General features: G+C 36.5%; 1 protein-coding gene across 1 annotated transcript in view; it reads left to right on the forward strand.

Annotated features, from left to right (window-relative positions):
• Nucleotides 1-15132, forward strand: part of Acss3 (acyl-CoA synthetase short chain family member 3) — a 171750-nt gene that overhangs the window by 111155 nt on the left and 45463 nt on the right. The window contains exon 9 of the mRNA XM_028873024.2: nucleotides 13410-13513. Within this exon, the coding sequence (XP_028728857.1) occupies nucleotides 13410-13513 (104 nt within the window). The remainder of the gene's footprint in view (nucleotides 1-13409; nucleotides 13514-15132) is intronic.

Genomic DNA, 15132 nt, shown 5'->3' on the forward strand with positions numbered 1-15132 from the left:
TAGTATCTTCATAGGTAGAAACTGAACATTATCCTTATTTTACAGTTGAGTAAAGTTAGGACCCAAGGGCTTAAATATCTCTTCAGGAAGAAACTAATGCAGGCATTCTCAACAGGACTCATTTATTTATTTCACCCACATAGGTATTAGCATTACTATTTAGAAAAAGTATCACCTCTCATAAGGGGTTTTGACATTCATGTAATAAAAGGATTGTTTCCTTTTCATATTTATATGCTACACAAATAATGTCACCATTGAACTGTATTTAATAGATTCGCACTTGTCAACTAAGAGTCCAGGGAAAACAGAAGAGTTTAAGAAATTCTGTTTATTGCAAACAAAGAAGTTAAGGTCCACAGAGGTAAAAATTGGGTTAAAGACTGGATCTAGAAAACTACTCAAATCTTCTTATACAACAAAATGTGCAACATGAACACCATGTTACAGACATTTAATACTTACTGAGTAAGATTAAAGGTAGAATAGAATATTGTTGGGCCACCCTAACCCAACATAATTTTGAAGACTATCATCAAGGAAAAATATGCATGTAGGAGGATGGTTAGGGAACCCAAAACAAGCAGTGCCACAAGGATGAGATATGTTAGTGAAGTTTTGTAGCCATCAATACAACCATGATGGGATGCTGGGTTGGAGGAGAAGCCAAAATTAATTAAGCAATAGTCGAAGGAAATAATGGTTAAGAGTTATTTAAAAATGCAATGTTCATCTTTATTGTATATTGAGAAAATATAAGAGAGCTCACTTTGACTGTGGGGAGGGGTTGTGACCTATGAGATATTGGATTCACTATAAATCCCTTCTACTTAAGAAAACAGTATTGTGGTGAGAATAGGTTACAGTCCTATATATTTCTAAGAAAACTTATTCAGAGGACAAGTGGCTTGACAAACACGTAAAATGGCAGACTTTGGGGTGGATGAATGTCATGGGGCCAACTGCTTTATTAAGTACAAAAAATAGTTTCCCCCATATATTATATAAAAATACATTTACTAGCTTACTACATCAAGCTAGCTCTTTCATATTAAATTAACCCATTCCTATTAATCTATGTGTTGCCATGTGGCCGTGGCATTACTGGTCTGCTGGCATCTTGTTGTTTCTTGGCAAGAGGGGCTGGTGTATTTCCCGAATCTGCCCTTCTTTTCTCTGTATCTTTGCTTGGATTTCGCACCTGGCTGTAAGATTTCTTAAGATTTTAATAAGATTTGGATGTTTTTTCCAAAGGAATATCTTTTAAAGTATAAATCACAACCATTAAGTAAAATTTTATTGAAATTTGACAACAGTAATTTGAGCAATTGTCCATCAAAAGAAAAAAGGCTTCTGTACCAAAAGATTTTGTTAACATATAGAATCATTAAATATTTAATTTATAGAATTTATAAACCCTCTCACTAAGGAACAGACAACTCAATAAAGAAATGGGTGGGTAATAAAATGAGTTCATGAAGAAGGATACTGGAGCATGACAAGATTTTCACTTTCATGAATACAGAAGAAAATTTAAAAGTAAATGAGATTGCATTTTACTCTCACCATAAATCAAAAACCTGAAGTATATATCAGTGACCTTTCTGACAAGGGTATAATACCTCAAGGCTGTTCTCACATTGCTGATGAGAGTTTAAACGAGGACCACTAGTAATATGTTTATACCCTCTGGTCAAGCCTCCGCTGGCATGGAGGGATGAAAATGAGAGAAATGTGATGCTGTTCCCAGCCTCAGAGAATGGGCTGTTGTGGTGGAATCCCATGCCAGGGCCTGTAGTCAACACCATATGCTTTCTCATCTCATCAGAGTCCGAGCTGCCACTGCGTCTTGTTAGTATTTTATACCTGAATTGCAGCTATGCCGCCTCTACATAGCACAGGCTCTGCAGCATGTTCTCTCTTTCCTGTGCCACCCCACGGCTGTGCTTTATAATTTTCCCTACCACCATTATCAGAATCACAGTTCCATTCCATCTTCCAGAGTCTATACTGCTGAGGTGTGCCACAGACCTACACTGGTGCTTCCTTCAGAAGTGCTCTTGCACTTTCCAATATCCAGATCTCAAGAATCTGGCTCCACAGCCTCTTTGTGTGTTTGAATCCCAGGGCTGTTTTGAATGGCTGTAACCCAAGTCAGACCCAACAACAAAACAACAAGAGACCCCTAAATCCTTTCCTCTAATTAGCTAGGCAGCCAACATCACTGCTACCAACTCCTACAGCCTAATTCACCAAAACATCCACAATCATTGCTAACATTAGTGTGACCAACTGACCAGCATTCTCAGGCCCCTCTAAGGAGAATTCTCTCTGCAAAGTGACTGCAATCATTTTTTTAAAGGATTTATTTATTTATTATGTGTACAGTGTTCTGCCATCATGTGTGCCTACATGCCAGAAGGGGGCACCAGATCTCATTATAGATGGTTGTGAACCACTATGTGATTGCTGGGAATTTAACTCACCACCTCTGGAAGAGGTCAGCCAGTGCTCTTAGTGTCTGAACCATCTCTCTATCCTGGAGTGACTATAGTCTTAAACACAGATGTAATGAGCAGACCCAAAGAACACAAAAATTAGAGCTATGACACCACCAATAGAATATGAGATTCTCCAGCAACTGAACCTCAAAGAAACAGAAATTCATGAACTGCTACAAAATGAGTTTAAAATAAGTCCCTCAATAGACACTCAACAAAAATAAGAAAATGAATAGACAGTTCAATAAAAGTAAGAACAGTTTATGACTTAAGACATGTAAGGTACATTTTATAACAGAGAAACAATTCTTGAATCTGAATACTTCAATTAGATATGATATACAATTGAGAGTTTCAACCATAAGTGAGAGCAAAAGAAAGCTTGAAACTGAACTGTTTTCTTTAAAGACTTGGGTGCTAAAAAGAAAACAAGAATCAAGAGGAGTAAGGTTAGTCAATCGACACTGAGGACACCATGAAGCAAACAAATATTTACATTGTGAGATTCAGTGGGTACAAGAGAAAGAATAGGAAGATTACCTATTTAATGAAATAACTGGAAAACTCCCAAGTTATCAGGAGGAGGTAAGAGAATTCAGTTCTACGGCATTTCCAATTCTACAAATAAGCCAGTGCATTCTATCTATTTTACAGATGCAGGGATTTTATAATTTTTGTTAACTGATTAAATTGTAAATTGTAGGTATTTTGAAATATATAATTAAAGTAGTAAATTTAGCTAATTAATATATAGATTATATTATCTCAGATTATCAGTTTCTTCATTTCTAAACTCATCATTTTCAAGACTATATTGCATCCTTAGGATCTGTCACTATTTCACAATGTATGTCTTTGATGCTTATTCCTCTGTGTAAATTTGTATCTTTCATTTGAGCTCCGAAACTTGTCTTCTCCAAACCTTCCCAGTTCCCTGTATGAAACATTATACTGTGTACTAGTCCATCAACAGCTGACTAATTTTCAGTGTTTTGCAAAATGCAGTTGATGTTTTATTTATATGCGCACATGAATATTGTACATACCTATTGGTATTAGCCATGTGTAGGAGTATGGAGTGTAGAATGCAGGCAAATGATTTTCAAAAGTTGTGCATTAATTTACATACCTATTTGCAGTGTACGATTGTTCTAGTGTTCATGTCCTTATCAGAACATTATGTTTTGGCCAATTTCAAAAATTTACTGTTCTGATTGTCATGTGGTAATGGCATATTAATCCCTCAGTTTGCATCTCAGAATGTTAATAACTTTTTATTGGACAATTGAAATTTTTATATTGCCTTATATTTAAGAATTTGCAAAGTCTTTCAATAAATCTATGTCTATCATCTATCTATCATCTATCATCTATCTGTCTATCTATCTATCTATCTATCTTATCTATCTATCTATCTATCTATCTATCTTCTTTCTTAATTTGTAATTGAATTCCCTTTCAATACCTTACTGGTAGTTTTGATTGATCCAATGTATATATTTTAGCAAGCTTTTATTAGTGTTGAGTGCTTTCTCAGACCATTTAATATACTTTACATAAACTAATGTCAGGAGGCATTTTTTTTCAACATTAATTCTTTAGAAACTTTTTATATCATTTTTCTAACTTAGAATTATAATCTGTCCTGAGTTGACTTCTGTAGATGACATGAAGAGGAAGCCATGTTTTCCTAGTGTTCAGCTAAACCTCTTGTTTCAATGATTATCCTTTGCCTCCAGCTCCGCGTTACAAGTTCTCTTGTACTAGTTAGTGCCCACATATTTATAGCGTGGCTTTGGGCTATTTTGGTCTAATGACTTACTTAACAGGGTTTTGCTACACTCAAATTATTGTGTCTATAGCTGCAGATTGATAATGGAATGGTTATGCTACAACTCTGTCTTTCAAAAATTCAATTTGATGTGAATATTCTTGGCCTATTTTATTTGTATTCAGAATTAGTATAATCAGAGCCGGGGGAGAAAGAGAGAGACAGAGAGTGACAGAGATACAAAGAGAGAGATATACAGAGAGAAAGAGTGATGAAAAATTTTTTCTATTGAGATTTTGCTTGGATTCACATCAAATTTATAGATGGATATAGTGAAAATCTTCATGTAACTCATGTCCAATTCTTGACTGTCATATAACTATTCATTTTTCACATCTTTTTTAACTATATCTAAGAAACTTATTTCCTATGTTTGTCAGTGGTAATTTATTTATATTTTTATTTTGTTTTATTTTGAACTAAAAGTGTTTTTCTAAATTACATATGTTCTGATGGCCTCTATCTAGTTGCTCATTAATTTTTACAATTCCATTAAATTTTTTCATTTTTTTTACCATAGAATCATGTGCCAAACTACCTTACAATCTTAAAAAAATGCAATTTTGTCAACATGCTATACTTTCTAAATTTAGCTGAATTCAGTTTTCTTGACACTTGAAAAGTCAATCAATATCATTTTTATTAACATAGAAAAGAATGATGATCATCAAGAGTTAAAGAAAAAAATCTGATGAAATCTTAAACATCAGTATAGAGAAGTTTGTTATTAAAATGGATAACTCTATACAAAGAATACTAATAACAAAACATTAAGACTTTGAAGGGTACTAGTATATTCCTCCTCCTTCTCCTCCTCATCTTATTTAGAGAAGGTCTCATTGTCCATCCCAGCTCATCTGTAACTGGTTATATAGACCAGACTGACCTCAAATTCACAGTGATCTGCTTTCCTTGTGCTGGAATGTAAGAAGTGCATCACCATGCATAGCTACTCTTAGACCTTTTAATACCAGTTTACATCATGAGGCCATTATTGCAAGGTACTGCATTCCTATACATTGTCTGTATTCACATGCATTGTACACATCCTTTACCATCAATGTCTCATACTTCACTGGTCTACACTGACAAACAAATCACCACTGATTCATAGTTACCATCATAAGTTTATATTTAGACTTATTTTTGGTAAACATTCTATGCATTTGAACAAATACATGATGGCTTCTATTTACCATTATTGAGAATTTTTCCTTCCTTAAATAAATTTTCTTTGTCCCCTATTTTATATTATGGCTCTAGTATTGGAAAATTTTTCCTTTTATTTTAATTATTCACTTTGGCCTTTAGATTTCTGTTCTTAAACTATCATTGGTTTGGGTTTCATAGATATGCTGGCTTTATAGAGGAATTTGGAAGTAATCTTTTCTCTTCCATCTACAGAGTTTATGAAATGACAGTTTTGTTTAAATGTAGGTTTTGGAATGCTGTAAAATTTAGGCTTGTGGCTTACATTGTAAAAAGGTTTTAGATTATGAATTCAGAATGTGTGTGGCTCAAATTACTTTGTCAGTCCATGGCTTCTTTAATCTGTTACGGTAGTTAACTGTGCACAATTTTTCTGTGATTTTCCTTTATACACTGCCCTTACTTTGTGCTTCCTTCTCACCACTGGCACTCTAATGACATGTGTTTGAATTTTCAAATTATCTGTTATCTCACATACTGTATTTTATTGCTTTTTTGCCTGCTTTTTTCTTTCTTATGATAGTTGGATGATTCGGGTTATCACATCGTCTTTGCAGTTCTATCTAAGCTTTCACCGAGTTTTAACATTTTGCATTCTATCACTTTGAGGAATTTTAACTTTTATTGTAATTGCCAGTCTGCTGTCTGCTAATGTTATGTATGCATTTTAGTAAGGTATTAGTCATCATAGTTATTTCAAAATAATATCTGCATCTGATGATCAAAATGGCAAAGTTGTGTGTAATTTCCTTTGTCTTCTTTCCCTCATGTGTGATAGATTCTAGGATCCTTTCTCTGTTGTAAGAAAAAGTAATCCAACTAGTGTTCAGAATCTGAATTGGGCTACCACACAAAAGAATCCTTATTTCGCACGCAGCTATCCTAAGAAGTGGAGAGACACTTCTATCCAATCAGACACTGAGTGGTTGGAAGTTGGACTACAGCCTTGCAAAGGAAGATTTTCTTCCCAGCTTACCTTTCTTATTAGGGAATACCTCATCGGGTGCTCCAGCTGGATCCCCAGATGTCTTACAGCACCTCTTTCCACTGGAGGCTTGGCAGTGTATTTCCCTTTACCAAGACAGTGTGGGGTTTGGAAGCATTTGAAATTCTGAGCCTGTGCACCACACGGTTGTCCTACAGTTTCTGAGTTTTTAATAACCATTTCCTAGTGGGCAAAGTTGGGTGGAAAAAATCATAAAGTCAGTAACTGTTCAGTCTTTCTAACCCTCCACCCCCACATTCCCTTTTCATTTCTAAGGACTCCACTGTTCATGGCCCTTTACTGCTGTATCCAAAAGATAATTTTTCAAAGGAAGATGATTTTCTGGTTGGATTTAGAAAAATGATTAAGTAGAATGCGAGTTGATCATTAATAGAATTTGTAAAATCCTGAGTCATATCAACATGATATCTTTGCATTCCAAATGTGTGGTGGTTTTGTATTCTCCAAAATATTGAGCACCCTAATAAATTTATGTAGTGTCAGAGAACAGACAGCCACTAGATACAGAGGCCAGAAAATAGTGCTCATGCCTTTAATCCTAGCATTCCAGAGGGAGAAATCCATCTGGGATCTCTGTGAGTTCAGGGCCACATTGGAAAGAGCCAGGCATGGTGACTTTAATCCCAGAAAGCGAGCCTTTAATCCCAGGGAGTGATGGTAGAAGGCAGAAAGATATATAAGGCATGAGGACCAGGAACTAGAAGCATTTGGCTGGTTAAGTTTTCAGGCTTCTAGCAGCAGTTTAGCTGAGAGCCATTGGGATGAGGACACAGAAACTTCCAGTCTGAGGAAACAAGAGCAGCTGAGAAGTTGGCCAGTTGAGGTTAGCTGTGGCTTGTTCTGTCTCTCTGATCTTGCAGTGTTCACCCCAATAAGTGGCCTCAGGTTTGATTTTATTAATAAGAACTTCTACGGTTCCTGCTACACAAATGTGAATTCCAGTATTAAGCAGCATGAAGGGAAGGCAGATATTAGTGTACACTAATAAAATAATGGTGATCTGACAGGTAAAGTGGAAGTTGATGAGATTTCACTGATGTGAAATCTATTTGTATATTTAGTATCTGTTGGCACAAATGATGAATAGTTTTCAATTATTTTGTTGTTGACAGATCTTAAAAGAAACATTCACTGTTTTCTTTTGCCCCTACTAATTAAAAAAAATTCTTCACCATAATTTCTTAGTATCCATTTCTTTTTTGTAGCATTTTCCCTATTTTTAAAATCCATTTAACATGCCAACCACAGCTCCCCATCTTATCCCTCTTCCCACTCCCCCCCACCTTCCTCCATCACTGCTCATCCCCTCTTTCAATAAGGTAAGTCCTCCCATGGGAGAACAGCTAAGCCTGTATACATTCAGTTGAGGCAGCCTCTCCCCGCCGCTGCATCAAGGGTGATCAAGGTGTCTGACCATAAGTAATGGGCTCCAGAAAGCCAGCTCATGCACCAGGGATAGATATTGTCCACACTGCTAGGGGCCTCTCAAACAGATCCAGCTACACAATTGTTTCCCGGATGTGGAGGGTCTAGTATGGTCCCATGCAGGCTCTACAGATGTTGGTCTAAAGTTTGTGAGTTCCTATGAGCTTGGTTCAGTTATCTCTGTAGATTTCCCCATAATGATCTTGATTCCCCTTGCTCATATAATCCCTCTCCAATCCCTTGATTGGGCTCTCAGAGCTCTGCATCTGCTTTCATCAGTTACTGGATGAAGGCTCTATGATGACAGTTAGGGTATTCACCAATCTGAGTACCAGGGTAGGCCAATTCAGGCACGTTCTCCACTACTGCTAGTAGTCTAATCTGGGGTCATCCTTGTGGATTCCTGGGAATTTCTTTAGCACCAGGTTTCTCTCTTATCCCAGAATGTCTCTTTCCTTCAAGATATTTATTTCAATACTATCCCATTTTGTCCCTTCCCAGCTAGACCATCTTGTTCCTTCATGTTCTCATCCCCTATCCACTCCCCTCTATAGCCCTCCCTCATCCCCAGTTTACTCATGGAGATCTTCTCTGTCTCCCCTTCCTAAGGTAATCTTTGCATCCCTCTTATGGTCCTCCTTGTTTCCTAGCATCTCTGGAGCTGTGGGTGGTAGTCTGATCATCCTTTGCTTTATATCTAGCATCCACTTATGAGTGAGTACATACCATGTTTGTCTTTCTGAGACTGGGTTACCTCACTCAGGATGATATTTTCTAGTTCTATCTATTTACCTACAAATTTCATGATGTCATTGTTTTTTCTTACAGCTGAATAATACTTCATTGTGTATATGTACCACTTTTTCTTTATCCACTCTCCCATTGAGGGACATCTAAGTTGTTTCCAGTTTCCAGCTACTATGAATAATATGAATACTATGGCTGCTATGACATAGTTGAGCAAGTGTCCTTGTGGTATAATTGAGCATGCCTTGGGTATATGCCCAAGAGTGGTATCATTGGGTCTTGAGGTAGATTGATTATTGAACTTTTACTATTTTCCATCCTATGAAGGCCAAGCTACAGCTTTGAGGCCAAGATCAGCTCTCAATGTTAAGGGGGATAGTATAACTTGAACAATCTGCTTAATAACCCAATTTTTAATTAACTCCATGTCATTTGCTTAAATCACTGATTTCCCCTTTTCCCTCTTTTCTTTAGGGACTTCAGCCAGCAAGTCATTTTTACTTTCTTATAGTTACTCTCCTTGAATAATTTTCAGTATTTTATTATTAAATCTTCTATCAACACTACCACAATTGCACCAGTGTCTTTCCATATTAGGGTTTCCCAAGCCCCCTACACTCTGTCGTTCTTCATTACAGACATGCAACTATATTTCTGTTTGTCCTGTCTCACAGTCCTACTCTGTTTACCTTACTCTGCCTTCATTTCCATCATTTTAATTTTTTCTCTAACTTCCATGCTTTTTTCCTAATATGTCTTCTTGCACTTGTTTTTGTTTCTCCCATTCTGTAATCCCACTATTCTCTTGCCCTGTCTTAATTCTTCAGATAGTTTTGACCCAGAACCTCTATTCCTTTTTCCTGTCTCATACCCAGCTGTGCTGTCCCTTCATGGAACCCAGGTTTACTCCTTAAGTCTGTGAAATCCATGTAGCTGGTATAAACCCTTTATGTTATATTACGCACAAAAACATTCCTAAAATAACAATTCCAGATTTTTATCCTCATATCAATGTACCTTTTTCAATGATTTTGCTCTCAAAACCCAGCATTCTTGGCTTCAAGATTCAGTCAAACTGACATAATTTTTGCTCACCTCAACCTCCATTCCTCGACTTTTTGTTTTTGTGAGTCTGGAAATCCAAGAAATCTTGATGGGCATCTGGGTCAGAAAGATAATCATGAGAAGGAATGAATGTATTGAAGGAGATGTATGTTTCATAAGTTTGGGTATGTTGTACATTCCTGTTCATTGAATTCTAGGAAGTCTTTAATTTCTTTCTTATTTCTTCCTTGACCCAGTGGTGATTCAGTTGAGCATTATTCAGTTTCCATGAGTTTGTAATTTGTGTTGTTGTTGAATTCTAACTTTAAGTCTTGGTGGTCAGATAAAACACAGGAGGTTAATCCAACTTTTTGTTTAATCTGTTGAAATTTGTTTTGTGACTCAGTATGTGGTCAATTTTAGAGCAAGTTCCATGGGGTGCTGAGAAGAAGGTATATTCCTTTGTGTTAGGGTGAAATGTTCTGTAGATGTCTATTAAGTCCATTTGAGTCATAAGTTAGTTCCCTTATTTTTTTGTTAAGTTTCTGTCTGGCAGACGTGTCTATTGATGAGAGTGGGGTGTTGAAGTCTCCCCCTATTGGTGTGTGGGGTTTGATGTGCAATTTAAGCTTTAGTAATGTTTCCTTTACATATTTGGGTGCCCTTTCATTTGGGACATAATTATTCAGAATTGAGACTTCATCTTGATGGATTTTTTTCCTGTGAAAAATATGTAATGTGCTTCTCAATCTCTTTTGATTAATTTTAGTTTGAAGTCTATTTTGTCTGCTATTAGGATAGCTATACCAGCTTGCATCTTAAGTCCATTTGATTGGAAAGACTTTTCCCAGTCCTTTACTCTGAGATAGTGTCTGTCTTTAAAGTTGAGGTATGTTTTTTGTATGCAGCCAAAGGATGGATACTGTTTTTGTATCCTTTCTGTTAGCCTGTTTCTTTTTTATAGGCGAATTAAGTTCATTGATATTAAGAGATAATAATGACCAGTGATTGTTAATTCCTGTTGTTTTTGGTGGTAGTGTTATGTGTTTCCCTTTTTTTGGGATTTTCTGGTATGGGATTATGTATTGCCTATACTTTTATGGGTGCATCTAACTTCCTTACGTTGACTTTTTCCTTCTAGTGCTTTCTGCAGGGCTGGGATTTGTGGATAGGTATTGTTTAAATCTGGTTTTATCATGGAATATCTTGTTTATGCTGTCTATGGTGATTGAGAGTTTTGCTGTGTATAATAGTCTGGACTGGCATCTGTGGTTGCTTAGTGTCTGCATAATGTCTATCCAGGACCTTCTGGCTTTCAGAGTCTCCATTGAGAAGTCGGATGTTATTCTGATGGGTCTGCTTTTGTATATTACTTGGCCTTTTTTCTTTTGCAGTTCTTAATATTTTTCTTTATTCTGTATGTTTAGTGGTTTGAGTCTTATGTGACAAGGGAGGTTTTTTGGGGGGTTCAATCCATTTGGTGTTCTGTAAGCTTCTTATATCTTCATAGGCATTTCCTTCTTTAGGTTGGGAAAGTTTTCTTCTATGATTTTGTTGAATATATTCTCTGTATCTTTGAGCTCATATTCTTCTCCTTCTATCTCTATTATTGTAAAATTATTATAATTATTAGATTTGGTCTTTCCAGGGTGCCCCAGATTTCCTGAATATTTTATGTTATGGCTTTGTTGGCTTTAATGTTTTCTTTGACCAAGGAATCTATTTCCTCTATCGTATCTTCAATCCCAGAGATTCTCTCTTCCATCCCTTGCATTTTGTTGGTTATGCTTGATTGTAGTCCCTGTTCATCTACTCAGATTTTCTATTTCCAGCATTCCCTCAGTTTGTGTCTTCTCTATTGTCTCTATTTCAGTTTTCAAGTCTTGAATGGTTTCCTTCTTCTGTTTCAGAGCTTTTTCTTGGTTTTCTTGACCTTCTTTAAGGGATTTATTGATGTATTCCATTTTTTTTGTCTTTTCCTTGGTTTCTTTAAAGGAATTTTTCATTTCCTCTTTAAAGTCCTCTATCATCTTCATAAAGTTATTTTTAAGATAATTTTCTTCTGCTTCTTCTACGCTGGGATATTCAGGTCTTACTGTATTAGTTTTGACCCAGAACCTCTATTCCTTTTTCCTGTCTCATACCCAGCTGTGCTGTCCCTTCCTGGAACCTGGGTTTCCTCATTAAGTCTGTGAAAACCATGTAGCTGGAATAAACCCTTTATGTTATAGTATACACAAAAACATTCCTAAAATAACCATTCCAGATTTTTATCCTTATATCACTGTACCTTTATCAATGATTGTGCTCTCAAAACCCAACATTCTTTGCTTTAAAATTCAGTCAAGCTGGGCAATGGTGGCACACACCTTTAGTCCCAGCACTTGGGAGGCAGAGCCAGTAGGATCTCTGTGAGTTCTAGGCCAGCCTGGTCTACAGGACAGGCACCAAAACTACACAGAGAAACCCTGTGTTGAAAAACCAAAAAAACCAAAAAACCAAAAAACAAAAAACAAACAAACAAACAAAAAACCCCAAAAAGACTCAGTCAAACTGACATAATTTTTCCTCACCTCAACCTCCATTCCTCACCCTTTTTGTTTTTGTGAGTCTAAAAATCCAACAAATCTTGAGCATCAGGGTCATAAAGATGAATGTTCACAAGAAGGAATGAATGTATTGTAGGAGATGTATGTTTATAGCAAATAGGAACAGAATGTTCCTGAACCACAGAGGCAGGGTTATTTAATACTCTAGGAACCATTTGATCAATCCAGAGAGCAGTAAGACACTGTCAGTAGCAGACTGCATTGTTCAAGATGGGCAGGCAGGGTTTTTGTTTGTTGAATATTTTTTCCTTGGATGATAATGAATTGACTGCTCATCCACACATTCTTTCTTCTGACAGACAGGCCAGGAGAGCAATGACCATGAAAGAAAAACAACCTTTGTTTCAATGAATCCCTGACAGGGTCAGACTAGGTCCATTTTTCTCTTTTGTTCTTTCCACTCTAGGGCACTGTTTGCTGTCAGTGATGTTAATTCTCCTTCATCCTCCAGTAACCCAGAATCCTTGCAATAAGAGTCTGTTTGAACCTAAAGGCTACAGTAATACTTCTTTATTAGCCATTTCTTTTTCTGTGTGTCTCTCTCAGACTAGAGAAAATACGTTCTTGAAATCATAGTAATTTCTCCTAAAGGAACTCATGAGAAAGAATCATGTATGTGATCAAATTTGCCATCTTTGTGGGGTTTTGTGAACATATTTTCTGAGTACATTATAAAGAATAAAGAAAGGAAATCAGGAGTCAAAATTAGCAAGGGTAATATTGAGGCAGAAAGGCTTTTCATGTTTGATCATTAGAGGAATGTGACAGGTACATTATAAAGTCACCTCAATTGCCCTTCTCAGCTTCTCTGTAGTTCCGAGTGCTGCTTTTGAAATACCTCAGTACTGTGAACTGCATGTGGTTACATATGAGTACACCCAACTCATTTGCTTTATGGTCCTATTACATGGTATTCTTCTAAAAGGCCATTTTTTTTTAACCAATTAGATACCAACAGATTTTTTTTTAACATAAATGAAATTATTTAGTTTAACTTTCAGAGAACACTTGGAACTTACTGTCTCTCTTATGTTCAGGTTCAAGACACTGTTTGTGGCTGGGGAAAGGTGTGATGTGGAAACCCTAGAATGGTCCAAAAAGGTCTTCAGAGTCCCCGTTCTAGACCATTGGTGGCAAACAGGTAACTGTTCCCTAAACCTTTCCTAAAAACTGCTGAAATCCTCCAGAGCCCTGAGTGGACTGGGGGAAATTCTTAGTCATGCTAATCAGGATCCATAGTTCTGGTTTTAGCAGAAATGAATGCTTTCATGTCATGTTGCTTATAATGTCTTCATTAGTCACATAGACACGGCCATTCTCTTAGCCATCGATACGCACCACTAAGGACATTTGGACTACCTTGGCTTTATTTCTTGTGTGCAGTGAACTGCTAAACCTCACATTGTCCTTCCTCAACTCATCCACATTCCCATGGCTTTGGAGTTGTGAGAGCAGAGGCAGTACCTGCCCTGCTTTGACACGCCCTTACCTCTCATCTGTGTTCTCTACGCTCTCGAATTCACCCAGCACAATGCTCCCATGGTACTTGTTAAAGCACCGTGGTGCCTGTCATAGGAGACTCCATGACCCTTGTCTCATAAAAGTCTGCCTTCTCTCTGTTGCTTGCACAAGAGACACATTCATTTTTCACCCAGACAATACTAATATATGGGTATCATTCATTTACAAGTTTGGTTATTATATGTTTTCCTTATAATAAGTGGTCATTGGGAACAGAATTTTATATTGGGTGGATAAAATATAAGCTTTGGAAAAGGAGAACAAAAAAAACCTTACTTCTTCCTTTCCTTTTTTTTTTTTTTTATAAATATGGATGGCTTGAATATATATGAGAGTGAGTCAGTGATCTGGAATCAGATTTTATCTTCATAGTTTTCATATATTTTTATCCAACCCTCTAAAAATAGTTGTGAGCCATGGGGTAGACTAGTGGCTTCCACATGTTAGTTCTACTCAGTCCAGCAAATTAGACCAAACCATAGATTAAATAATGTAAAGTCAATGTCCCCAATACTTGAATTTTCTTAGTATCTGAGATAGAATATCAAATTTGCATAACATTATCAAAGTTTTGTGGTGAAAATTAGTAGGGCTCTTAACAATAATTTAAAATTAAATATGGCATTTCTAATCACTGCCACCCTCACTTGCCCTTGGCTACATATTCCCAGGATTGATATGTATATAGCCATGCACATTTGTGGATGGCAATATGTTTAAATGTTGGCACTCCTCATAGAAGAGCAAGTAGAAAACTAAAGCTAACATTTAATATTTGATAGTTTAGATAGTTTTGATCTTATCCATTATTCTATTTTGTTGTCTTCTTTGATGTTGCCTTTGGAAAAACATGTTTTCTCTACATTGTTGTAATATGTAATTTAAAATAACTGGTTAGAGCAGAGGGCCTGCCCTCTATATAGATGGAAACAATGGGATTTCTGTTTCCTGTCCTTGCCTGGAAAAAGTGTAGTTAACACTTTCAGAAATATGAAAAAAAACTCACCAAAGCCTATAAAACATACATATTTCTGAAAACGCTAACCACATATATCTATGTAATATCACTTTATTTTAAAATATATTGGCTTCTTTTGTACAAGATACCGGCACAGTTGTATTTAAGAATGCAGGCTTTTAAGGAAGATCACTTGAAGTTGGGAAAATTCTTCACTTTTTGTAAGGCAAGAATTGGAAGCAAGAATGAAGAAATGTTTTTCCAGAATAGAGTTGACTGCT

The sequence above is a fragment of the Peromyscus leucopus genome, chromosome 18 (genome assembly GCF_004664715.2).
Source record: "Peromyscus leucopus breed LL Stock chromosome 18, UCI_PerLeu_2.1, whole genome shotgun sequence".
NCBI lineage: Eukaryota > Metazoa > Chordata > Mammalia > Rodentia > Cricetidae > Peromyscus > Peromyscus leucopus.